The following is a 27,718-nucleotide window of genomic DNA, read 5'->3' as shown; positions in this document are numbered from 1 at the left end:
GGCTAGGACTTCCTAATTTCTTTTATAATATTTTCGCATGCAAATTCTCCTAAGCTAAAGACTGCATATCCCAATGCCTGTGGAAAATCTCATCTTGGACTTCCTCAGACACTTGTGAGCAAAATCAAACTTTATTTCTTCTGCTTAAGACTTTTCAGGGGTTCTCATCACCTACAGAATAAAGTTGATGCTCCCGTGCTTAGCGTATCATATAAGGCCTGCTGTGAGCTGGTCCCACATGCCTTTCTGCCCACATGTATCACTTCCTTCCTTTTCATCATTCTCAATTACTAGTAATTCTGTCACACATTATATTTGCATCTCTATGCTTTGGTTCTTTACATGAAACTCCCTTTCTATCTTGTGTTTTCTGGCAAAATCTTACTTACCCAGGACTCTGATTGGGCATCCTCCACAGGAGGAACACTTTCATTGAAACCTAGCATTGTCCCGAATACCCTTAATCTGTACTGTCATAGCACCCTATGAATTTTTCTATATCACTTTCCATCTTATGTTTAAATAATCTTTTTACTTGCCTATCTCTCCCACTGACAATCTAAGCTGGCAGAGGCTGGATCAGATCATAATTATCTTTCTATCCCTAGTGCTAGGATCAATACCTGGCATTGAATATTTACATTTTTTATTTAAATAAATTGACCTGACTTTCTTCTGGTTGGTTATGTTCTGAGTCCCGATTACTAAACTTGGTCTTTTATCTCAGAAGTTGAAGGCTCTCCGGGAGCCAGCTGCAAAGTTCCCAAAGCCCTAACAACCTCACAACCAATCAGCTACAGAGCGGGCTGCCCTAAGTCGGCCTCCCAAACACAAAGTCCAGGGTTGGAGCAGGAGCAGGAGAGGGGCAATGGAAGCTGCCCTGTCCAGATTCATGTTCTTCCTATTTCTCCTCACGTGTGACCTGACTGCAGAAGCTGCTGCAGAAGTTGAGAAATCCGCAGGTAAAAGAAAAATGTAGTTGGGTGGCAATAGTGTGAAAGTGTTATTAGGAGAAGGAAAAGGAGCATCATGGTGGTTCTCTGGGTACTTTTCCTCCACACCTAGAAAGCTTTCCAGGAAATCCTGGATACGATGCATTTTGTCTAGCGGAGAGCTAGGAAAGTCTGGCAGTATCCTTCAGAGACAGACCATCAGTAGGGTCACCTTCCATATGTTAGTAAAAATATTATGCTTTGGAATGCTAACAGTACTCCTAGAAATTGTGCTTTTCTTAGCCTTAGTATAGAGATAAAAGGTATAGATGCCCTCATTATTTAGAGCTGCTTCTTCTCACCTCAGTACCCTGACATCTTCTACTGCTCTCTCTAGATGGTCCTGGTGCTGCCCAGGAACCCACGTGGCTCGCAGATGTCCCAGCTGCCATGGAATTCATTGCTGCCACTGAGGTGGCTGTCGTAGGCTTCTTCCAGGTTAGTTCAGATACCCTACTTGCAACTCCCCCAAGAGCCAGAAATGTTCTACCTCAAGGGAACCACAGCAGCCAACTGCTGGCAGATGACACTGCATTAGAAGTGGGGGTAAAGGGAGACAGCCACAGTTTGCTTTCATCTTGTCCATTGGGACCTCTTACTTTTAAGACATTCCCAGTCTCTAAATCATATCTTTCTCACACTTACTTCTTTCTGAGCTTGTGGGCTGCATCTCCTCATCTATGGATGCTTTGGAGCTCAAGTCAGGATCTGCAGAAAGAATGCCTTCATGGAACCCTACCATTGTCCTAAACGCATTTGGTCTGTACTCTCATAGCACCCTATGAATAGGCAGGGGCCAGAGTGAATCCAATTTATATCATCCAGCAACACTGTTTACAGGATTCTGAAGCTCCTGGACATTAGTCAGTGCACAGCCTTTTAAGGCCTTTCCCCCAGATAATGTGGACTCTTATTCTTCTTTCTCTTTGCCTTGTCTGAAATGTTGGAAAAGGATGGCATTTTGCATATTCAAGGTGTTAACCTCCACCTTCCAGATTGGCTGCTTGGTTAATAAAGGCAGCCATAAATGAGACTCCCTCATTCCAGCATTTTCATCTTTCTCTGCTGGTAGCATCTGGAAATCGTCACAGCTGATTAAGCCCCTACTCTCTCATAGCAGACCTTCTTGTCTGTTTCCATTCACCAATTACAACTCCTGATTACCCTGTCGGTTCTGTGTACACAGCTGGAAATCACTGCAATGAGATGCAAGTGGGGGAGAAAGACAGGGAGTACATTTTTCAGGAATGAGAAATCTGAGCTGTAGACAAAAACACCCTCAGAAAGACAGGGAAGGGGCAAGAGCATGGACCTGGAGAAGTGTGCAATAACTTAAACAGCCGCCAGATGCCATCATTTTATCCTTGAGCAATTCCATCTGAAGGAGCAGAGTAAGAGAGGAGGCCTCAATTAACTATTGTTCACAGCCTCTAGAAGAGTAGATGTCAGCTTGCTCTGCTTGATCCCAGATGCAAGACGAGTGTGTTAGCCCATTCTCATGCTGCCAATAAAGACATACTCAAGACTGGATAATTTATAAAGGAAAGAGGTTTAATTGAATCACAGTTCAGCATAGCTTGGAAGGCCTGAAGAAACTTACAATCATGGCAGAAGGCACCTCTTCACAGGCCGGCAGGAGAGAGAATGAGCACAAGCAGGGGGAAGGCCAGACACTTATAAAACCATCAGATCTTGTGAGACTCACTCACTATCACAAGAACAGCATGGAGGAAACTGCCCCCCATGATCCCATTACCACCACCTGGTCCCACTCGTGACATGTAAGGATTATGGGGATTATATTTCAAGATGAGATTTTATGTAGGCACACAGCCAAAGCATATCAACTAGCCATCTTCTTTTCTCCTTGCACATCTCCTCCTTCAGCCTGGAGACTTGCAGGGTAGAACATGTTTGTTCCTGTTAATTTCCCTGAGCTCCTACGGATAAAGGTCCTGTGACAGCAGGGAAAATGATGCCAGCCTCTATGGAAGGCCTGGAATCATTGCTTGGAAGTGGCTTCTCTGCTCCCTCCTGCAGGCCTGGGCTGCAGGGTTGGATGCATGAACAGCATCTTCATGTGCAAAGCTCAGGCTTATCTACAGTGGCAAGAGAGGGACTGTCCTTCCATACCCTGCATAAACTTTTGTTAAAACTTCCAAGTTTTCATTTTAATTATTTTCTTTTTCTTCTTTTTTTCTTTTTTGGCCCTTTTGATGGCACCTATTTTGTATTTTTGCATTTTTTCCTTTCCTCCACAAATGTAACCAAAGCCAAAACTCAAGAGACAAGAGCCGGTGGGAGGAAAAGCCGGTTTATTTGAAGATCCAGTAAACCAAGAAGACAGTGGACTAGCATCCTAAAGTACATCTTGGCCAGGCACAGTGGCTCACACCTGTATTTCTAGCACTTTGGGAGCCTGACGGGGGCAGGTCGCCTGAGCTCAGGAGTTCGAGGCCGGCCTGGGCAACATGGCGAAACCACATCTCTACTAAAAATACAGAAAAAAATTAGCCAAGTATTGTGGCGCACAACTGTAGTCCCAGCTACTCAGGAGGCTGAGGCACAAGTATCCGGGAGGCGGAGGTTGTTGTGACCCAAAATTGCAACACTGCCTGGGTGATAGAGTGAGACTCTGTCTCAAAATAAATAAATAAAGTACGTCTTAAGTCACTACCAATTTTAGGCTCTTTGTACATTAAGGGCAGGGCGAAGAGGAGGGAGTTGGGATCAAGCAATAACCAGCAACCATACGCATCTGGGCACCAGCAAGGGTCTCAGGAAGTTGGGAACTTCTATGTCCTTGGTCAGGTCACAAGGCACCTATAAATCTTTAGCACAACATAGTTGTTTACATACTTTTCCTTTAATCCTAGAGTTAGTTTTAAATACCATATAAACTGCTAATTTTTGCATATTATCTCAGTGCTCTAAAATTATTCTAACCTACATACAGGTATTAGTAAATAAATGCCATTTCAACAAAAATAGAATTGATTATGTTCGTTTGTTTGCTGTTTCACTGTTAAACAAATTGTTCCCAGAACAGTTGCTTCTCATATATATCTACAACAGTGCAGCCAAACTAGGCAGGCCTTTATGATTTTGAGGCCTCTCTCAGCTCCTAGTAAACTTCAAGCTCTATGACAAGGCCTGACAGGAGTCTCAAGCTCAGCTACAATTTCGTGGTTACCTATTAACTCACAGAGCCTGGAAAATTCAAGAATGTTACTGACAATTAAACCTGAACTGTTAGAGGTAAATCATGTGTTACTGGGCGGTAAATCAAATCTATGATTTCTGGTAAAGCTTCATAGCATATTTCTTTTCCATATCCTTTGTCTCTGCCATTCAATATAATCACTGTGGTATTATTTTTTTCTCTTGTTTTTAGGATTTAGAAATACCAGCAGTGTCCATACTCCGTAGCATGGTGCAAAAATTCCCAGATGTGTCATTCGGAATCAGCACTGATTCTGAGGTTCTGATCCACTACAACATCACTGGGAACACCATCTGTCTCTTTCGCCTGGTAAGTTGGATGGGTAGCTTGAACTTTCTCCCAGATTTTCACTGGGTTGTGGACTCATAAACTTGTGAGACTGGGAAGGACTCTATGTCTTTTACACTAATGATGGTACCAAATTCAGGGACATTGTTGACAAGGATGAAGCCTCAATTCAAGCTTCCCAAGCAGGTACTGTAATGAAATGGAAAGAGGACAGGACTGAAAGCCAGGAAATGGAATTTTGGTACTGTTTTGTTGCTCAACAGCCATACGACTTCGGGCAGTCACTTAACATTTTTTATCTCCAATTCTTTCCCTTCTAAAATAAAAGAGTTAGACTGTATTATCTCTAAGGTCACTCTGAGCTCCAAAAATTTTATATTAAATATTTTGAGGAATTCATTTTTGTTCTTCAAACATTTATTACTTCCCATATGCCCTATGCAAGATACTGACAATAAAAACATATTAAACATATTCTCCAGTCTCATAGATCTTAAAGTATAGTAGGTATTGTAAACATAATATGCAAGTATCTATAATACAAAGAGAATCACTATGGGTAAAGTTTTATCACAGTTCAAAGGATAAAAGCAGTGTGGGAATTCTGAAAAAAAAAAAAAGAAAAGAAAAAGACAACAGAATTGGAACTTAAAGGATAGATAAATTTAGACAAGGCAAAGAATTCATGGCCAAGGGGGGAAAATCTCAGGAAACAATGAAGAGGCCAATCTGACCGGATCCCAGGGTACATATTGGGGAAAATGAATATCAGAGAGAGAAACTTGATTAAAATCATATTGTGGGGAAAATATAGAATACCACTTTAATGAGTTTGTCCTGAATCTGGTTGTCACTGGAAAGCCCCTAAAGCCTTTACATCAGGGAAGTAACACGAACAGGAATGTGTTGTATTAGATTATTTTGACAGCAAGGCAGAGGATGGATTTTCAGGTTAAAAGGCAAGAGAAGAGGGAGCTTTTGTTAGGCTAGCAAAATAGACCATGTGAGAAGTATTAAGAATCTGTAGTAGAGAGGTAGCAATAGAAATTAAAGAGCAGGAAGATCCTGTGATCTTTAGATATCACAGTTATGGAAAAGAGGCAAAGCTTAAAGTCAGGGTGTCTAGGAATAGTGAGGTCATGTGCAGAAATGGGGATTTCTGATGCTTTCATTGGTCGTTGAGTTCTACTTGTTGGTGGAACATCAAGATAAAGATGCCAAGAGTCCACTGAAAAAGAAAAATTGATGCAAAAGAAAGTTTTCAACATTTCAGGACTGAATGTCGTGCCCCTTCGTTGCCACCCTTTCTTTCTTTTTCATTTTTCACTGAAACTTCTTTTAAGCATATTTTTTACTGTCTTTTCCTAAGCTAGACACTACTATCTAGCTTATGTCCCATCACACTGTTAAAACTACATTTATCCAGGTCTGCATGGCTTCCTTGTTTTACTCAACATTTCTGTCATGTTTGATGTTAGTGACAACTTCTTTCTTTTTAATGTTCTCTCTTTCCTTGGATTCTAGGAAATTACTTCTCCTGATCCTCCCGCTGCTTTTATAGTCTCTTTGAGATCTTCTCTTCCTGTATCTACAATGCTGCCTGACCCAACACTTTTTGTCATCTAGGTCATGGGACCCATGCTCTGTGAAGGCAGAGACTGTTCTGTTCAGTGTATCCACAGAGCCTAGAACAGTGCCTGCTATGCTCATTAAGTATTTGTTGAGAATGAATATATGAATGAATCAATGAATGAATGAATATGTTTTTCTTAAGAAATACAATTCTTTTGCATATTCCACTATTATGTGCTTGCTGAGCATTTAGAATATTTTATCTCTAGTCTGGACTTCTCTCAAGATTCAAACGTTTGCTGGGTATAAGCATTTTTATACCCTCATAAGCACTATACACTTAAAATGTTCAAAACTGCATTTATTGTCTGCACCTGCTAATCATATTCCTCCATCTAAGATACTATTTTATTAAACGGCTATGCTCATTTGGTCTTACATTTTTGCCAGCTGTGTCTTCTATCTTGAATCTATATTCTCCTCCACTCCTCCTACCTCATTCTGTATTTAGGCTCTTAGCCTAAGCATAAGCAATTTCATTCGCTTCTTAACTGATCTCCTTTTACTACTTTATATACAATTTCTAGAATGGTATCACAATGATGTATTTAAGATAGAAAATTGACCATGGCGCTCCTCTCTTTAAAACTCTTCAATATTTCTCATTTCTTAAAAAATCAAAAACAAGATATTTAATGTTACACATAGGCTTTGCCAGCCTGCCCCACTGCCTGCTTCTCTAGTCCTTTTTCCATCCAGCTTCCACCCTGGGCTTTACCCTCTCAGTAGCCAACTATACACATAATTATCATCCATTTCCATGATTTTGCCTAGACTATTCCTTCTGTCTAGAATGTCACCACCCACCAAGGGTCGCCTTTCACCCAGCCTCACCTGAATGACGCCTTCTCATACTCCAGTGAATCAGTTCAGGAATGTTACCCTGCAGGAAGCATCCCTGGAATCTCCAAATGAGCCTAAGCATTGCTCTGTATGTAATTCCCTATCTCTATTTTCATTGATCACTTTATAGTTCATATCAGATATTTATATATCTGTCTCCTCTATTACCCTCTTAGGCCATGACCTATTCGAGGTTGGAAACTATGACTTATTCATCTTTGTATTCAAAGGGCTATAATACACCTCTGGCTCCTTGAAGGCACTTGGAAGGTGCTTGGGGAACTGAACTCACCTCCAAAAGCATCTCTGAGGTTGTGTGAGCTCCCTTCAGCAACCCTTTTCCCACCTGCACAGTGGTTGCTGGTTTGCATTCTCACCAGTGTGAAATAAGATTAAATCAAATTCTTCTGTGAAAAGCTTTGGTAAGGAATATACAGAAGGTTAGGCAAATGCCTTTCATGTTGCCGTTGAACCACTGGTAGAAATCCTTCAACACAAAAATTCTAATAAGCTTCTAAATATCTCGTTTTTGATTTTTTAAGAAATGAGAAATATTGAAGAGTTTTAAAGAGAGGAGTGCCATGGTCAATTTTCTATCTTAAATACATCATTGTGATACCATTCTAGAAATTGTATATAAAGTAGTAAAAGGAGATCAGTTAAGAAGTACTTCTTTCTCAGTTTTTTGTTCATAGGTCTTATAAAGGCCTGATTTGAAAGGCTTAGTACCACCAAGATACGCATATGGGGAAGAAAAACAAGCGCTGTTGCTTTCACCATCTCTACAGACTTAACATCCTCTAATGGGAGCATTGGTGCTGCTTCCAGTTCATTCCTCATAAAGCCTCCTTGATGACTTCTCAGTTTTTCACTCTTCTTTAACATCTGTTTTTTGTTTACCACTAGTGACAGACCTACTCTAAATGAACTCTTGGGACCTCTGTGGGCAAGATTATTTATGTGCCATACCAGAAAACAAACAAACTGGTTCCTGCCCTACTTCATCGGCAGGGCTGGAAGAAGCTCAACTTCCATCATGCCAGCTTTCAGATAAATATTTTTTTCACTGTTTACACTTTCAAAAGTTTAGTACATATTTTAATAGGACCATTATTCAAGAGTTTGGAGTAACTTTTTTTTTTGAAAAGGGAGCGTCAACCAAGACAATCCTATTTTACACTGGAAAACGTGAACCTATTGAAAAATTTTCTGGGACATTCTTTCTTTTTAGATCCAGTTTGTTCGGTTTGATTGTTTGTTTTCAGAGCCTAATCTACGATAGGCACTATTACAATATTTGACCATTTAATGCACACAAGAATCTGATGAAGTAATTTTTATTATTCCTGCATTTTTAATAAGGAAAGTTCCATGAGAGATCGGTTTAGTTGCCCAAAATCTCACAACTGTGAAGTAACAGATGTCTGATTCGTACCCAGCATTGCTGACTACAAATCATACCCTTTTTACTATACTATAGTGGCTTTCTAAAGGACTTCACCCTGAAGAAAAACTTTGTTTTTACACTGAATTCTATCTAATGTCCCTCATTCTAAAACCTACTTTTTTTTCTTTTAACTATTTTCTCTTAAATTATTCCTCTAGCCTCCTACCACTCCTTAATCAAACTGCAGAATCATTTATCAAGATTTAATCTAGACATTATATATTGTCTAAATTTACAAAATTTTCCATTTTAAGAACATATTTAGAAGTAAGCCGAAATAATGATTAACTGAAAAAATAACAGTAAATTGATATTACTCTTGCTTGAAATGTTGGAGCAATAAAAGGCCAGCCAATGCTGTATTTATGCAACGTAACATTCTTCAAAAATAGTGCAGGCCAACTATATAAACGTAATCAGGAAGAATTTAGGTAAAATTCATGAAACCATAGTAAGATGCATATAACAATCTTGCTGTTTGAGGGCACAGCCTGTCTTTTGTGAGTGTAATAGCAGAGAAACTCTCAAATTTTTCAATAGGACTCTTATTGTTGCCCTAGCAGAGATGGAATTTCCAGGTTAAATAAACTATGAGCTTGTTCTAAAATGGAATTTGAAATATTATTTGAATGTTTACCCTGCTTTGGATTTTTTTCAATCATTACTATTTTAAGAAACATAATTAACCTAACTTTGACCTAATGGGATGGTAATGAAAACACAGTGCAGTCATCCTTTATTCCTTTTACAGTTATATATTGGGTGACTATGATAAGAAATACACCTCACCGGACAAAGAGAATCACAAGAAACTAGTCCATGAGATAAACTGATAAGAAATGGACAAAGAGAATCACAAGAAACTAGTCCATGAGATAAACTGATAAGAAATGCAAGAAGATATGTCAGATTATGAAACTTTTTTATTTTATTTTATTTTATTTTTGAGACCGACAGTCGCCCAGGCTGGAGTGCTGTGGCGCCGTCTGGGCTCACTGCAAGCTCCGCCTCCCGGGTTCACGCCATTCTCCTGCCTCAGCCTCCAGAGTAGCTGGGATTACAGGCGCCCGCCACCACTCCCGGCTAATTTTGTTTTTGATTTTTAGTAGAGACGGGGTTTCACCGTGTTAGCCAGGATGGTCTCAATCTCCTGACCTCGTGATCCGCCCTCCTCGGCCTCCCAAAGTGCTGGGATTACAGGCGTGAGCCACTGCGCCCGGTCAACATTTTTTATTTTATTCTATTTTATTTTATTTTACGTTCCAGGATACATGTGCAGAACATGAGGGTTTGTAATATAGGTATACTTGTGCCATGGTGGTTTGCTGCACCTATCTACCCGTCATCCAGGTTTTTAGCCCTGCCTGCATTAGCTATTTGTCCTGATGCTCTCCCTCCCCTAACCCTCCATCCCCCCGACAGGCCCTGGTGTGTGGTGTTCCCCTCCCTGTGTCCATGATGAAACGTTTTTTTAAAGTATGTATTTACTAAATATACAATAAGCTGAGCAGCTTACAAAAACAAACCGAGGACATGAGGACCTTTGTTTAATAAACGATTTCTCAGTGCCACCAAAGACATTTAATACTATAACCGTGGTGTAAACTAAGACAATTTTAATACATTTTATAAAAATCTGGGTTGTTAGAAAAATCCATGGGAATTCAAATGAATATAACTGAAACACTAATGAATGAACAGAAAATGAGTGATTAAATCTCTTGGTATGATACAGTGTCTATAACAAAAAATACTCCTTCAGATACGCTTGAGGAAACTCAAAATTATATTTTAAGGTAGCAATCTTTCCAGTTTACTATTTCTGTTTTTCTTCTGGTGCCTCTTTTCTCTGAAATAAAAATATGATATTTTAAGTAAAATTCTTTCCATAAAACTGAAAAAAGATATTTTAAAAGGTTTTTCTAACTCTTGGTTCCAGGGTTGGATTTTCTTTCCAGTGCACTATGCAAATAATTCCCTTTACAGAGGGAGATTTCCTGTTCAAATGTTGCTTCCAGAAACCCTAAACATGAGTGTTCCAGAGTTTATTAGTTTAAGAAATAATGAAAGACCGGGCATGTTTTCTTAAAAGAAGTACAACAAACTAGAGAGACTGCAGGACGATGGCTTTTATTAAAGCTCTTTTGCTTCTTACAGAATGTTATCACCACTTAACATCCTCTGCCTCCAATTTAGTGCATTCTTTAAGTCCAGAAACAGCCAGAGTAACTGGCTTTTCCTGTTCTCCCTGTTCTGGGAAGTATGAGGGACTGCCAGGAAAACAGTACAGAGAGGGGGGCGATTCTTGGTCCATGCACAGCGATGTCAGCTGAGGCGCATGCGCCAGGCCTAGGAGTTCCTAGAAAAAATAGGAAGCTTTTAGACACATCAAATATTAAATGAGTCCTGATTGTGATGATAATGATGATGATTTTGGCGGTTGCAATAGCAAAGCCTTAAGCACGAAGGAGACATGCCAGCTGGAAATACAGGTCAGTAGCAGCATTAAGGATCCAGAGGAGCTGCAAATATCAATTTTTTATGTGCTCACTTTATTTATCTACTCATTCTTCCTGATACGGGCAAGGGAAGGAGAAGGAGGTGATAGGAGGGTGGGCAAGGATCCACCTAAGACCTTTTCTCTTGCTTTCATGTTTTTTGTTTTTTTTCCCCCAAGCTTTCCAAAACTTTGTGAATTTTTAAACAATTAAATATACACAAGGAGTTCATTTTTACCCTGTGGTTTTGATTTGTTTCAAAATTCTTTTTTAGAAATGCAAACTTTTCTGTACCTCAGCATTTATTTATTTCATAAACTTAAATTGTGTAAAGCAATCCTAAAATAGAGTGCTTAAATTGCCATCTGAATGAATGGCTGCAATTTTGTGCCTCAGTGCATATAGCAGGCACTCAGCAAATAATTATTAAACAAATGGATTGTAAGAGAATGACTAGATCTATCCAGAATTAAAATTAACCATAAGGGGTGCATTGTGCATCTCCAAGGGTTTTACTGCTTTTAGTTACCCCAATGGGAGACCCTCTTGAACAAAAGAGATGAAGTAGGAATCATCACCGGGATGACAATAAAGAGCAATCTTGGATTCTTGCTATTTAGTGAATTTAATTTCCCTTTGCCTGAATTCCCTCCTACATTAACTAACGTGAGATTTGCTTCTGATTTTACTGGGTAGACTAGAAGAAAGTACCTTGGGGACAAAAGGGTGGTTCTGATCCAAGGCAAGATCTGACTGGGCAGGACCTATACAGACAGCACATGGAGGGAAAAGGGTTAAGGAGACGTCCAAGGGGGGGTGGCCCAAGGATCTCAAAAGTGATGCAAACTACTGTAGGAAATGGACACAACTGTTCAAGAACTGACACTAATAATTTTATCTATAGGCCTGGATCTATCTATGGATGGTGGAGGCACTATCTTTGTGTCTTTATAGGCATGAGTAGACTGGGGAGAAGAAATAGAAAACTGAGAACAATGATTGGAAGAATGAAGTCCTATCTTTCAGTATATCTGAACGTGGTGGAAAGGTTGTTCTGAAATACGAATCTGGGATAATGGATCATGTAACCAGACAATCCTTTCTACCAAAGACTATTTTTAAAAGTTAAAATATGTGTGTCTGAATGTGTGTGTGTGTAAGTGTGACTGTGTGTGTGTGTGTCTGAAGGCATTAAAGAGCTAGTAAAAGAGGGAAAATGTCTAGCTCCAGATCTAGAAGAAGATGAAAACCCAAAAAGATGAACCCTGCATTGAGGACTGCTTTTTGTCTAGAGGGATTTGGTCAGTTCCAAAAGCAACCAAGAAGCTAAGAAATAAATTTGCATTTTGAGATCCTCAGGAGTTGAAAATTAAATGTTGGAGTCCAGGCCTCACAAGGGGAAATAGGAAGTGAATCTAGTACAACACCTTTCACATCCCCTTTGAATCCTACACAGCTGTACCTAAAAACAGGGATGAGTCATAGTAGATAAGCCCTCTCGAGGGCTGCAACACAGATGCCAATCATTTCAACCCCTGAAATTGGATTTCAACCCCTGAAATTGGATTAGAGTGATCATATGTATATGTACACACATGCACACACACACACACAAATATACACACATATGCCTACACATATGCAAATATATATACATGTGGAATATGTATAATACACTCTTAGCCCTGCCATAGTACATCTAAAACTTCACAAAAGATAAAATGTTAAAAGAAGTCAGAGAAAAGAGAGATTATCATCAAAATAATCACAAAGGGACAACCATAAGCTTCACAGCTGACTTCTCAATAGCAACAGTGGAAGGCAGAATACAAAGCATTATATCTTTCAAATACTGAAAGAAAATAACTGCCAACTTTATAATTCTACCCTCAGCAAAAACAGCCTTTAAAATTAAACAGAATATAAATGCATATTAAACAGCCAAATTGGGAGGATTTGTCACTCAACACATCCATCTCGTACTGAGGAAAATAGTAAAAGGTCTTCTCTAAGCAGAGCAAAGAAAACCCACATAGAAGCTAAAAAATACAGGAATAAATAAAGAGAAGCTAAAATGTAAATATGTGCATAAATGTAAGTGTATATTGAAGACATAACAAAACGAATAATATCCTGTGAGATCTGGAATTAAAACACATGACACTAATCCTGTGTGAGTCTTGAATGTAGAGCCAGAAAATTGAATTTAAAAGAGGTAAACTGTATTTGAATAATCTAATGTCTGCATTGTCTAAGAAGAAGCTGAAATTGTCAATTAATACTAGGTTCTGATAAGTGAAAAAAATGCATGTTATAATGTATTCTGGCAATCCCTGAGGAAATAATTAAAGCCTATGTAACTTCTAAGCCAATAAAGGGAAAGAAGAAAATAATATATAGTACTCAGTCAATTCAAAAGTAGGCCAGAAATAAAGAAAAATAGAATTTGGAACACATAGAACCAATGGAAAATGCATAATTAAATACATCAGTAATTTCATTTCATGGAAATAATCCAATTAAAAGACAAAGATGATCAGGCACTGGATTGAAAAATGCAACTATGTGCCTTCTATAAGTGACACAAGTAAAACACAGGATGGAGCTATACCATGCAAACACTTCCAAAAGAAAGATATGAATATATTAATACCAAATAAAGTAGACTTTCAGGCAACAAGCATTCCTAGAGATAAAGAATAACCGTTCATAATGACAGTTTCAATTTGCCAGACAGTTTTAATAATTCTAAATTTTGCATTTATCAAATACATGTCCTGATACTATATAAGCACAAAATGACAAAATTGAATGAAAAGATGGTTAAAGCCACAACATAATAGAAAAATTTAACACCCTTCTTTTTTTGTTGTTTTTTTGTTTTTTTGATACAAAGTCTTGCTCTGTTGCCCAGGCTGGAGTGCGGTGGTATGATCTTGGTTCACTGCAGTCTCTGCCTCCCAGGTTCAAGTGATTCTCCTACCTCAGCCTCCTGAGTACCTGGGACTACAGGTGCACACCACCATGCCCGGCTCATTTTTTGTATTTTTAGTAGAGATAGGGTTTCACTATGTTGGCCAGGATGGTCTCAATCTCCTGACCTTGTGATCCGTCTGCCTCGGTTCCCAAAGTGCTGGGATTACAGGCGTGAGCCACTGCGCTCGGCCCCAACACTCTTTAAAATAAAATAAGTTGGTTAAAAAAAAGAAAGATATAGAAAATTTCAACTATAAAATTCACCAAGTGACCTGATAAACATTTATAGAATACTGTATTCAAAAACTGCAAAATATACTTAATTTTAAAGACACAAATAATAAAAATAAAATATAAAAATAAAGCTAAAAATCAATAAGAATATAACCAGAATATCTTACAGTTTAAAATTAAGAAATACACTCCTAAATAACTAATAGTTTAGAGAAGAATTAAGAACAAAAAATTAGGAAGCATTTTGAACTGAATGATAAAAATTCTACATATCAAACTTATGAGTGCATTTAGAGCCTTCTAAAGAGGAAATGTGTAGATTTCTATGTATTTTTTGCTACTTTCAAATTTAAAATTGGCCAAATAATAGGATTTGATATCTTGAAAACATAAAAACATGGAATGGCCCTTAATTCATGATGTAACTGGACCCCGTAACTTACCCGAAGTTAGCCTTTGGGTCAGCGGGTTTTCTCACTATAGTTCCTTCCATGGTCTTCAGAAAGATGTTAGTGAAAAGGGGTCCTGATCCAGACCTCAAGAGAGGGTTCTTGGATCTTGCAAAAGAAAGAATTCAGGGTGAGTCCACAGAGTAAAGTGAAAGCAAGTTTATTAAGAAAGTAAAGGAATGAAAGAATGGCTACTCCATAGGCAGAACAGCCCCAAGGGCTGCTGGTTGTCCATTTTTATGGTTATTTCTTGATTACATGCACTAAGGAGTGGATTATCCATGCCTCACCTTTTCAGACCATACAGGGTAACTTCCTGACTTTGCCATGGCAGTTGTAAACTGTCATGGGGCTGGTGGGAGGGTAACACGGAGGACAACCAGAGGTCATGCTCATCACCATCTTGATTTTGGTGGGTTTTGGCCACCTTCTTTACTGCAACCTGTTTTATCAGCAAGGTCTTTATGACCTGTATCTTGTGCCGATTTCATCCTGTGACTTACAATGTCTTAACCATCTTGCAATGCAGCCCGATAGGTCTCAGCTCATTTTTCCCAGCCCCTATTCAAGATGGAGTTGCTCTGGTTCAAACATCTCTAACAACGATAAGCTCCTTCTGGGGAGAAAAGGAGCACATAGGTCGGGTCAGGGGTGGCTTTCTACATGTTTTTTAATTAAAAACTGGAAAACCACAATAAGATATCACCTCACCCCAATTAGAATGGCTATCACCAAAAAGACAAAAAGTAACAAATGCTGATGTGGATGTGGAGAAAGAATTTTTATACACTGTTAATGGGTATGTAAATTAGTATAGCATTATGGAAAACAGTATGAACGTTCCTCAAACATTTTAAAATAGAACTACCATATGATCCAGCACTTTCACTATTGGGTATACATCCAAAGGAAATGAAATCAATAGTCTGTCAAGGAGATATCTGCACTCCCATGTTCATTGCAGTACTATTCACAATAGCCAAGAAACGGAATCAACTTACGTGTCCGTGAGCAGATGAACGGAGAGAGAAAATGCAGTACATATATGCAATAGACATTATTCAGCCATAAAAAAGAATGAAGTTCTGTCATGTGTAGGAGCACAGATAGACCCAGAGGACACTATGTTAAGTGAAATAAGCCTTGTACAGAAAGACAAATATCACACGATCTCACTCATACAAGCAATCTAAAAAAGTGGATCTATAGAAGTAGAGAGTACAATAGTGGTTATGGAAGGCTGGGGAGCGGAGGCGGATATGGGGAGGGAAGAGGGAAGTGGGGATGCGGAGAAATTGGTTAGTACAAAATTACAGTTAGATGAAAGAAATAAGTTTAGGTATTCTATTGCACAGTAGGGTGAGTAGAGTTAACAATATTGTATTGGAATTTCATAATAGCTAGAAGAAAGTATTTTTTAATGTTCTCATCACAAAGAAATGACAAATATTTCAGGCAACAGATATGCTAAATACTATGATATGATTATTTACACAATGTATACATGTATTGAAACATCACACTGTACCCCATAAATATGTACAAATCTGAATAGTAGGTTAAAAGTAAAGCATAATAAAGTAGGAAAAAGACTTCAAACACTAAGAAAAGTTTTCACCAATTTGTCAATAACAATAATAGTAGTAAAACTAATGGCATAGCAGTATTATTTGCAATCGGATTGGTTCTGTTTTTCTGTTTCTTTGTTCACCAGAGAAACAGAATCAACAGGAGATAGATAGATAGATAGATAGATAGATAGATAGATAGATAGATGATAGATAATAGATTATAGATAGATATTACATAGTAAATATTACATAAAAATAATACAAATTACATATATGTTATATGGTAAAGATTATATATATGAATATACATATTAAGAGATTCTTTTAATAAGATAATGGCTCACACAAATATAAAGGCTGAAAAGTCTCACCATCTACTGCCTGTGAGCTGGAGACCCAGAGGAGCCAGTGTTGTAGTTTGAAGGCCTGAGGGCTGAAGCACCAATGGTGTAGATTCCAGTCTGAATCTGAAGGCCTGAGAACCAGAAAATCCCAGGTCAGGAGAAGACCAATGCCCCAATTAATGCAAGCAATCAGAAAGAGGGAGACTTTAATACTCACTTTAGAGAAGAGTAATACAAAAATCAAGGATCTTAGCATCCTTTTTTTTTTTTTTTTTTTTTGAGACAGAGTTTCACTCTTCCACCCAGGCTGGAGTGCAATAGCGTGGTCTCGGCTCACTGCAATCTCCGCCTTCTGGGTTCAAGGGATTTTCCTGCCTCAGCCTCCCGAGTAGCCGGGATTACAGGCATGCACCACAACGCCTAGCTAATTTTTGTACTTTTAGTAGAGACGGGGTTTCACCATGTTGACCAGGCTGGTCTTGAACTCCTGACTTCAGGTGATCCGCTGGCCTCGGCCTCTCAAAGTGCTGGGATTACAGGCGTGAGTCACCACTGCCGGCCTAACTTGCATCCGTTTTAAGAAGAAAAATGAGTTCCAAGTGGATTTTAGATCTATTGTGAAAGACAATGTTGAGAAAGGAGAAAATATAGGAGAATATCTTCATGACCTTTGTGTAGTCAAAGATTTCTTAAATAAAACAAAATGAAAAAATACACACTAGCTATAAAGATGAAAACCTTGACTATGTTTGAATTACCTTCTTTCATATGCAGTAACCATTAAAAGAGAAGCCCTAGTAAGAAAATACATGCATTACAGAACCAACAAAGGACTCATATTCAGCATATATAAAAACACATTCAAATCAGAAAGAAAAAGATAGACAAAAGAAAAATGGGCAAGCAACATGAATAAACACTTCATAAAGAGGATAATGAGGGAAATTATCTTTAATTGTCCTCATATCCTTAAATTATTATTAACTGTTAATGAGAGAAATGTAATTAAAACCACTGAGATATAACCATATCCACCAAAATCAGTAAAATTAGAAAAACTGACAATAGCAAGTGTTGACAAGGATGTGGAGCAATGGGACCTTTCACACACAGTACTGGTGTGCACAAGTTATTATCCACTTTGGAAGATAGCTTGGCATTTTCTACTAGTTAAATATATACATATTCTATAATCAAAAATCCCAATCTGAGGTATATGCTCAGTAGATACAGAGGCATATATGCACCAAAAGTCAAGAAGTGTTCATTGCAGCATTGTCTTAATGACTAGAAACAATCAAAATGTTCATCAGTAGTAAAATGAAGAAATAAATTGTGTTTATTCAGACAATGGAATATTATACAGCAAGGAAAATGAACAAACAACAGCTACATGCAATAACATAAATGACTTATAATCAAAATATTAAGCCAAAGAGACAAAAAAATGGTTTGTTTACATGTATTCAATGTTAAAAAATAAGGTAAAACTAAACTATAGCATTAAAAGAAGGATCTTTAAGTGGTAAAGCTATAAAGAATGAAAATGGTCAACATAAAAGCCAGCATACCTTTGGCAAAAAAAAAAAAAAAGGATGAATTATAAATTAGAAGGAAGCGCCAGGACTTCAGGGGTTCTAGCAATATTCTGTTTCTGTACCTGGGTGGTGATTCTACAGTAGTTTTCTCTGTGATAATTTGCTGAGCTTTACAGCAAATGTTTATACTGTGTTATACTTTTCTCTACATGTGTTTTATTTCACAGTAAAAGAGTGCGTAAATATAACACAAATCTGACCTTGCCAATGGCCCCCCTTGCCCTCAGATAGAATTTAATCTACTTGCCTTGGCTTCCAGACACTTTCAGATTGGCTCCTCCTTATCCCTCTAACCTTGTCTCTCTGCAACTCTGACATCACATCTGCTAGGGTCACAGTGAACTAACGGCAGCTTCGAGAGCACAACCTCTCACATCTCACAGTATTTGTAAATACTGTTCTCTATTTAAAGCTCCTTCCTCATCCTCATTTATCTGATGAAGGCTTAGCCACTTTTCAGGAGTAGCTTCTTCCTTGAAGCTTTTCTGCTCTTTCTTAGGTGACATGCGGGCCTGTGATTATCCTGTGATGACACCTGGATTCTACAGGACAGTTTGTCCTTCTAGGGCAGGGAAACTTTCTTACTTATCTTCTGGTCTTCAGAGCTTTAATCAGTGCCTGTCACATGGGGGTCCAAAGACATTTATCAATACATGAAAAAAAGATGGAATAGTGACTTTATTCTTTTTATTGTTACCCAGGTAGACAATGAACAACTGAATTTAGAGGACGAAGACACTGAAAGCATTGATGCCACCAAATTGAGCCGTTTCATTGAAATCAACAGCCTTCACATGGTGACAGAGTACAACCCTGTGGTAAACAATATTTCCTGTTCTCAGCCCCTTCAGAACCTGAGTCAGGAAAGGTACTGGTCTTCATAACAGAGGTCTCTTCCTCCCAGAGTTCCAATTCTTCGACCAATAATGACAGGAACTGCCATTAACTGAACACCTACTGTATTGTTTATGTTACTATCCTTCCCACACCTTTTTAAGATTTAACTTGTTCCTGTTAAACAAAAAACAGAGAAAAGTTAAATGAACTATCACACTGCTAGTAAGAAAGAGAACCAGAATGCAAAGTTAAGGTGACTGACTCAAGGCCAGGTGCAGTGGCTCACAACTGTAATCCCAGCACTGTGGGAGGCCAAACCGTGAGGATTGCTTGAGCCCAGGAGTTTGAGACCAGCCTGGGCAACATAGCGAGACCCTGTCTCTACCAAAAACTTAAAAAATTACCAGGTACGATGGTGTGTGCCTAAAATAAAATAAGAGTAAATGAAAGACAAACAAAAAAAATGTTAAATGAAGCTCACTGATCACATATTTGGATGTCACAGCAGTGTAAAGTTTCTATAATTGTTTCTAAACACACATTTCATTTTCTGTATGTACCTCCTTATAGACCAGTAACAAACAGCTCCTAGTCTGGCAGCAGCTGCAAACCATGCATTGACTAGCACGTGCCCACACCCTCACCATGCCTCAGCCTTCTCTCCTGGTGTGTCTGCCTCTGGTGTTGCATGCTGCATGCAGTCTGGATAAAGGTGGTGCTCTACCTGTCCTGATCACCATCTGGCCTTCTAACACTCGCTATAGACTATAACACAGTCCACAGAATTATCTTGTGTCCCATCCTTATTTTCCCTGACATAGATTATAGAATCTCACAGAGTATTAATTTCTAGTGATCTACATCAGCTCAAAACACTGTACTTTCTATTCTCTAATAACAATACTTTACAGGCATGGTATGATTTTTGAGAACTTACAGAGCCCTTTCATCCTCATTTTCCCATTTATTCCTCACATTGATTTTTGTTGAGGTAGAAGAGAGGAAATTATTGTGCTCATTTTATAGAGGAGAACATTCAAGATCCAAGTGATGACATTATTCAAGGTCACATCATGAGTAAATAGAAAATGCATAATTTAAGGGACAAAAATGTAACTGATGCATTAGCACATTTTGCCAACTTCCATTTTACAGTAGAGGAAATGGGAGTTCAGAAAATTTAAGTAACTCCTTCAAAGCCCTATGGCTAGGAATTTGAGCTTCAGAGACAGCCTATGTAGCTGCCCTTGTTTTTTTAATGACTGGTCCCTGTGACTGAATCCTGTAGTTTGTCTATTACCCTACACTGCCTTCAACAGAAAACACCCCTTTTCTTGTTGAATAAATTCTGGCCTACCTCTCACACCATCTTTATCTCTCTGGACTTGCTGATTCTATTTCCACTTCTGCTAAGGCTCCAAACACGTATGCCCCTGGAGTATTGGCAGCAATAATCAAAAAGGTGTTCTTCTCTATGTGGGGCCAGAAAAGATGATCTTTTCGTCCCTGGGCTATGGCCTCTGTGTCATGGCATTTTGCAAGCTAGCTAAGGCAGGGGCACGCACTGACCTTCCTGGTTTCTTATGCCTGATCTGTCTCTCATTTTGCACAACAATGACATATTTTTTAAGTTCCATATTAATTGGTGAAGGCAGATTATATCAAGAGAAAATTCAGTAAGAATTTCTTTAAAGAAGCAAGTTCAATTTCTATTGTTACTTTTTTTATTCCCTGAAAGTAATATTTTTCTCATTTGGAGAACTGCCCATTCTACTATAGCTGTTTCTCATCTGCTTCTGGTGCAAAGGTTTGCACCAGTAGCAACTGGGCAGAAAATCCCTGCCATGCACCTGACCTGCCACGCACTTTTAATGCACATACTCAGTACTTGGCGTCAACGTGTCTGTTAGGATTAAACTAATCCATTCGGCTATGGCCAATCCCTTCTGCTAAGATAACTGTACCTTTTGACGTACTCGTTTTTATTTCTTTACTCTTCCCAGGAATTATCCTCCATCTCAGCTTTAGAACGGTGAATGAATGCTCTAAATTTAAGTAGCAGGATTTAGTAAAATAAGAGTAAATCATGTATCATCCAATCTCCCAAATGAAAAATCTAAAACTTGATTTTAAAATCCATGGAGAAGTCTTTAGGAAAAGACCCATTTGGCCCTCCTTGCCTACATATTGTAGGCAGCCAAAAGAGCTGGACCATCTCTACAAGAGTGTGTATCTTCAGGAAGAATTCTGCCTAGCTGCTCTCTTCCTCCTAAGACTCTGCCCAAAGATTTGTTAACTCACCATGTTCTGTCTTCCTGCGTACACACTAGTTTTGTAGCAATGCTTTCTGAATTTAGGAGAGGTGAAAAGAAATGAGATTGGTTCAAAATAGACTTGCAGCATTATTTCAGGACAATGAAATGAAGGGAACCAGTGCCGTGGATTCCTCTCTTTTTCTTCTCCTGTCTCTGGTGGCTGTTCCACTCCTCTAAGTCATTGACAACTTCATGGAAAATCACCATCTCTAATCAGCAAAACAAGGTCAATGCTTCTGGTCTCCTGAAGAGCTCACCTTCTGTTGACCTTTGGTACAATGGTTCAGACACATTTGGGACTGAGTTGGTTTATATGGGGTTTTACTATCCACTGTGCATGAGGCAGTTCATCCTGATGATCAAGAGCATGAATTCTGAAGCTAGACCAGCTGGTGTGAATCCCTGTCTGCCATTTATTTGACTCTGAATTACTTAGTCTACCTGTGCCTCAGTTTCCTTACTTGAAAAACTGGGACCTTGAAGATTAAATTACTTATTATTCATTAAGAGTTGGAGACAGTGCCTTCCACATAATGAACACTCAATAAGTATGAACTACTAATATGTACTCAAAGGCTACATTTTAAGTGTCTCTGACTAGTCTTAAAACAAGAAGCAAGGCTGAAACAAAGTGACTAATATGTTACATAGTGTATTAGTTGTCTATTGCTGCAAAACAGATTACTCCAAATCTTAGGAGTTTCAAATACAAAACATTGATAATCTCATACAGTTTCTGCAGGTCATCCAATTTGGGGTGTAGGGTTAGGTGCTTCTGGTTTGAGGTCGTCTCTTGGGAGGTTGCAGTCATTGCTTAAGGCTGCAGTCATCTGAAGGCTCGACTGGAGCTTGGGATCTGCTTCCAAGATGGCTCCCTCACATGACTGGCAAGTCAATGCTGGTTAGTAGCAGAAGGACTTAGTTCCTTGCCATGCGTTTCTCCTCAGAGGACTGCTTGAGTACCCTACATTGGGGCTGGTATTCCTCAGAGTGAGAGATAGAGAGAAGAGCAGAGACCGTAATGTCTTTTAAGACTCACCTTGGAAATCACACTCCATCATTTCTGCAACATTGTCTTGGTTACTCAGTTCCACCCCATTCAGTGTGGGAAGGAAGGATTTACACAGTTGCATGAAAACAAGACCGTGAGACTTACTGAGAGCCATCTTGGAAGTTAGTTCCATTTGTGTTACCAGTGGCCAGCTCTCATTTATGTTTCAATCTACCTATTCACTCCTTCCCAGGTACTAATGCATTCTTTCTCTCTCTTTCACTCTACTGTAACACATTTCAACTTGCCAGACTGTGATTGGGCTATTCAACAGCGTGATTCAGATTCATCTCCTCCTGATAATGAACAAGGCCTCCCCAGAGTATGAAGAGAACATGCACAGATACCAGAAGGCAGCCAAGCTCTTCCAGGGGAAGGTAAGGCAAGAATGGGAATATTCTATTGCATACACACCACTAGGACACTAGGAAAAGGGAGATGGGGCTAGGAAGCAGAGATAAATGAGGAAAACAACTATGGTTAGAGGATAGCAAAGCAAGAAGTAGGACATAATAAATCACATTATTCAGAACTAGAGATGTTGTATTTTATCACATTAAAGGCATATGTGATTATATCTTCCTGTAGTGATTAAGTCTGGGTTTTTCCTGCATTGATTAGTAGAGAGAAAATAGAGATCCAAAAAGACTGAAAATAAATCACCTATAAGTCACCATTTGTTTAATCTTTCCCATAATTTCATAGAGATTTAGACCTCAGGGCTCATTTCTCATATAAAACACCTATCAAGTACCTGGTGCCTACTCAATATACAATGAATATTTCTTTCTTTCCCTCCCCTCCTTTGTGAAGTTCTGCTTGATATCACTGAAATAGTAAAACTTCAACTACCTCAAGGTTACTGTGCCTAACTAGTGACTGTTCTAATGATGAGAACTGTCTGGTAATAAAATAAGCTGCCTTTCTGATGGTTGGTTCTCTAACACTAGAAGTATTTAGTGTTACTGAAAGTAGACAGTCATCCGATCAGAATACTATAAAGAAGATTTCTACTTGGGGTTGAAGGTTTGATTTAATAATATAAAATAGTTTACATTTATCAAACACTTACTATATGCCAAAAGCTGAATAAAAATATTAATGCGTTACCTCATTTAAGTTCCCCCACCAAAAGCCCATTTTGCCAATGAGAAAATTGCGTCTTGGAGAGGCTGAGTAATGTGCCCAAACTCACGTAGCTAAAGAGTACCAGAGGCAGAATTTAAAACGTGTTCTCTGCTCCAGGCTATACTTCCTTTCTTAGATAATCACTAAAGTATTTTCCAATTCTATATTCTTAAAATTCAATCAATCTCGTCAAAGCGATAAAACATGAAAACAACACAAAATAATAGGAAATTCATTTTTTTAACTTTTATTTTAAGTTCAGGGGTACATGTGAAGGCTTGTTATGTAAGTGAACTTGTGTTATGAGGCGTCGTTGTCCAGATTATTTCATCACCCACGCATTAAGCCCAGCACTGAATTGTTATCATTTCTGCTCCTCTCCCTCCTCCCACTCTCCACCCACAAGTAGACCCCAGTGTCTGTTGTTCCCTTCTTTGTGTTCATGAGTTCTCATCATTTAGCTCCCACTTATTATTATTTGTTTTTTTTGCAAACATCTGCTTTTTTTTTTTTTTAATACTTTAAGTTCTAGGGTACATGTGCACAATGTGCAGGTTTGTTACATATGTATACATGTGCCATGTTGGTGTGCCTCACCCATTAACTCATCATTTACATTAGGTATATCTCCTAATGCTATCCCTCTCCCGCACTCCATACAATAGGACCTGGTGTGTGATGATCCCCTTCCTGTGTCCAGGTTATCTCATTGTTCAATTCCCACCTATGAGTGAAAACATGCAGTATTTGGTTTTCTGTTCTTGTGATAGGTTGCTGAGAATGATGGTTTCCAGCTGCATCCATGTCCCTACAAAGGACACGAACTCATCCTTTTTTATGGCTGCATCGTATTCCATGGTGTATATGTGCCACATTTTCTTAATCCAGTCTGTCACTGATGGACATTTGGGTTGATTCCAAGTCTTTGCTATTGTGAATAGTGCCGCAGTAAACATACTTGTGCATGTGTCTTTATAGCAGCATGATTTATAATCCTCTGGGTATATACCCAGTAATGGGATGGCTGGGTCAAATGGTATTTCTAGTTCTAGATCCTTGAGGAATCACCACACTGTTTTCCACAATGGTTGAACTAGTTTACAGTCCCACCAACAGTGTAAAAATGTTCCTATTTCTCCAGATCCTCTCCAGCACCTGTTGTTTCCTGATTTTTTTAATGATTGCCATTCTAACTGGTATGAGATGGTATCTCATTGTGGTTTTGATTTGCATTTCTCTGACGGCAAGTGATGATGAGCATTTTTTCATGTGTCTGTTGGCTGTATGAATGTCTTCTTTTGAGAAGTGTCTGTTCATATCCTTTGCCCACTTTTTGATGGGGTTGTTTGTTTTTTTCTTGTAAATTTGATTGAGTTCTTTATAGATTCTGGATATTAGCCCTCTGTCAGATGAGTAGATTGCAAAAATTTTCTCCCATTCTGTAGGTTGCCTGTTCACTCTGATGGTAGTTTCTTTTGCTGTGCAGAAGCTCTTTAGTTTAATTAGATCCCATTTGTCAATTTTGGCTTTTGTTGCCATTGCTTTTGGTGTTTTAGACATGAAGTCCTTGTCCATGCCTATGTCCTGAATGGTATTACCTAGGTTTTCTTCTAGGGTTTTTATGGTTTTAGGTCTAACATTTAAGTCTCTAATCCATCTTGAATTAATTTTTGTATGAGGAGTAAGAAAGGATCCAGTTTCAGCTTTCTACTTATGGCTAGCCAATTTTCCCAGCACCACTTATTAAATAGGGAATAATTTCCCCATTTCTTGTTTTTGTCCAGTTTGTCAAAGATCAGATGGCTGTAGATGTGTGGTATTATTTCTGAGGGCTCTGTTCTGTTCCATTGGTCTATATCTCTGTTTTGGTACCAGTACCATGCTGTTTTGGTTACTGTAGCTTTGTAGTATAGTTTGAAGTCAGGTAGCGTGATGCCTCCAGCTTTGTTCTTTTGGCTTAGGATTGTCTTGGCAATGCAGGGTCTTTTTTGGTTCCATATGAACTTTAAAGCAGTTTTTTCCAATTCTATGAAGAAAGTCATTGGTAGCTTAATGGGGATGGCATTGAATCTATAAATTACCTTGGGCAGTATGGCCATTTTCACAGTATTGATTCTTCCTATCCATGAGCATGATATGTTCTTCCATTTGTTTGTGTCCTCTTTTATTTCACTAGTAGCTCCCACTTATAAGTGGGAACATGCGATATTTGGTTTTCTCTTCCTGTGTTAGTTTGCTAAGGATAATAGACTCCAGCCCCATCCATGTTCCCACAAAAGACATGATTTCATTCTTTGTTATGGCTGCAAAAAATTTATTTTAACTCAAGATTTCAATTGCATGGTGCAGACCATAAATTCAATCAGTGTAAGCTGCAACAATTACAATGTATCTCTTTATCCATGGGCCTCAGATAGAACTTTTTCTTTCAAACTTCCCCAACTGCAGATTCTCTTTATTCTGGTGGACAGTGGTATGAAAGCAAATGGGAAGGTGATATCATTTTTCAAATTAAAGGAGTCTCAACTGCCAGCTTTGGCAATTTACCGTACTCTAGATGATGAGTGGGATACACTGCCCAAAGTAGAAGTTTCCATAGAGCATGTGCAAAATTTTTGTGATGGATTCCTAAGTGGAAAATTGTTGGTAAGTGTGAGACTGCAGGTAAAGCAAATTGTTTTCCTTCTATGTCCCTTTTATTTCCTGTTGAATAAGAATTCTTTGGGTTCAGAGAGGGAGGAGAGCCAAATGTTGGTTAATGGATACCAAGTGCAGCTAGATAGGAGGAATGTCTAGTGTTCTGTAGCACTACAAGGTGGCTGTAATTAAGAACAATTTATTATATATTTTCAAATAGCTAGAAGATTAGATTTTGAATGTTTCCAACACAAAGAAATGATAAATACTTGAGGCAATGGATATGCGAATTGTCCTGATTTGATCATTACACGTTGTACATATGTATAGAAATATCAATCTATACCCCATAAAAACATAACTATTGTGTCAATTAAAAACAAAAATAAAAGCAAAACAATTAAAGTTAAAAAAATTATTTGAGCTCTACTAGATTTGATTAAAAGCAAAAGTCTATGAGGATACCGTGGCCAGAGTCAGGATGCTTGTTAGGATATAGTCGTGAGACACGAACTAGAAAAGCAAGTTTGGAAAGGCCTTGCATATTCAGAGGCTGAATTTTGGACTTCAGCATTTAGTTTAAAGTATTAATGGGCAACAAATCAAATTTCATATAAAAGGGTTCATGAGATAAAAATTAAAGATGGATTTAGGACTTCCAGGAGTAATTAAACAGCTCAGTTTACTAATCTAAATATCATTGTTATAATGTTTTCCAGAAAGAAAATCGTGAATCAGAAGAAAAGACTCCAAAGGTGGAACTCTGACTTCTCCTTGGTGCTGCATATGACCAAGTACCTACTTTATGCAAAATAAAAAGGCACAACTCAGATCTCAGAGACACTACACAACAGGATCACCAGGCCTGCCAACCACACACACACACACACACACACACACACGTGCACACACACACACGCACCCACACACACATACAGAGCTTCATTTCCTTTCTTAAAATCTCACTTTCTCTTCTTCCTTCTTTTAAATGTCCTATCCTCACTCCCTACCCAATTTCCTTACTATTGTGCATTCATCCTCTGTAAACCCATCCATAACACACCTACATCAAGGCTTTAAGAGACTCACTGTGATGCCTCTATGAAGGAGAGGCATTCCTAGAGAAAGACTGTTTCAATTTGTCATTTAACATCAAGTTTGTGTACTGCACATGACTTACACACAACATAGTTCGTGCTCTTTTAAGGTTACCTGAGGGTTGAAACTCTACCTTCTTTCATAAGCACATGTTCGTCTCTGACTCAGGATCAAAAACCAAAGGATGGTTTTAAACACCTTTCTGAAATTGTCTTTTTGCCAGAAGTTAAAAGCTGTCTCAAAGTCTCTGAACTCAGCAGAAATAGACCATGTGAAAACTCCATGCTTGGTTGGCATCTCCAACTCCCCATGTAAATCAACAACCTGCATAATAAACAAAAGGCAATCATGTTCTAGGAAAAGACTGGCATCTCTTTGCAGGCCAAACCTTTTGTAAATACCCAGCTGCCCAACTAAGCAGCATGTTCCTCACTCTGCAGTGCCCACTGTTTAGTGCCGGGCCATAAGCCACTAACATGTTATTGTTCACGCTGTGGGTGGGATGGGTGGAAAATAGAGACCATTCTGCATAAGGATTGGAACAAATGTGGCAACGG

The 27,718-nt window shown here is 38.6% G+C and overlaps 1 protein-coding gene across 2 annotated transcripts; it reads left to right on the top strand.

Moving 5' to 3' along the window:
• The first annotated feature begins 323 nt into the window (after positions 1 to 323).
• On the top strand, positions 324 to 27,531 carry ERP27 (endoplasmic reticulum protein 27). 2 transcript variants are annotated; one of them, XM_025401136.1, is made up of 7 exons: positions 324 to 962; positions 1,330 to 1,430; positions 4,387 to 4,524; positions 18,797 to 18,913; positions 22,550 to 22,675; positions 25,875 to 26,072; positions 26,783 to 27,531. In XM_025401136.1, the coding sequence occupies exons 1-7, from the start codon at positions 869 to 871 to the stop codon at positions 26,828 to 26,830; spliced, it is 822 nt and encodes a 273-aa protein (XP_025256921.1). In that variant the 5' UTR covers positions 324 to 868; the 3' UTR covers positions 26,831 to 27,531. The 2 variants fall into 2 exon arrangements, with proteins under 2 accessions (XP_025256921.1, XP_025256922.1); XM_025401137.1 differs by lacking the exons at positions 324 to 962; positions 1,330 to 1,430; positions 4,387 to 4,524 and adding an exon at positions 10,734 to 10,917.
• The last annotated feature ends 187 nt before the right edge of the window (positions 27,532 to 27,718 follow it).

Source organism: Theropithecus gelada, chromosome 11, assembly GCF_003255815.1.
Source record: "Theropithecus gelada isolate Dixy chromosome 11, Tgel_1.0, whole genome shotgun sequence".
NCBI classification, from domain to species: Eukaryota; Metazoa; Chordata; class Mammalia; order Primates; family Cercopithecidae; genus Theropithecus; species Theropithecus gelada.
Note: the sequence above shows the minus strand (reverse complement) of the source record. Positions and strands in the feature narration are given on the sequence as shown.

Coding starts and splice junctions, on each gene's coding strand:
- ERP27 (XM_025401136.1), top strand. CDS start 869: ATGGAAGCTGCCCTGTCCAGATTCATGTTCTTCCTATTTCTCCTCACG. Junction 4,525..18,796: donor CCATCTGTCTCTTTCGCCTG/GTAAGTTGGATG, acceptor ATTGTTACCCAG/GTAGACAATGAACAACTGAA. Junction 18,914..22,549: donor TGACAGAGTACAACCCTGTG/GTAAACAATATT, acceptor TCAACTTGCCAG/ACTGTGATTGGGCTATTCAA.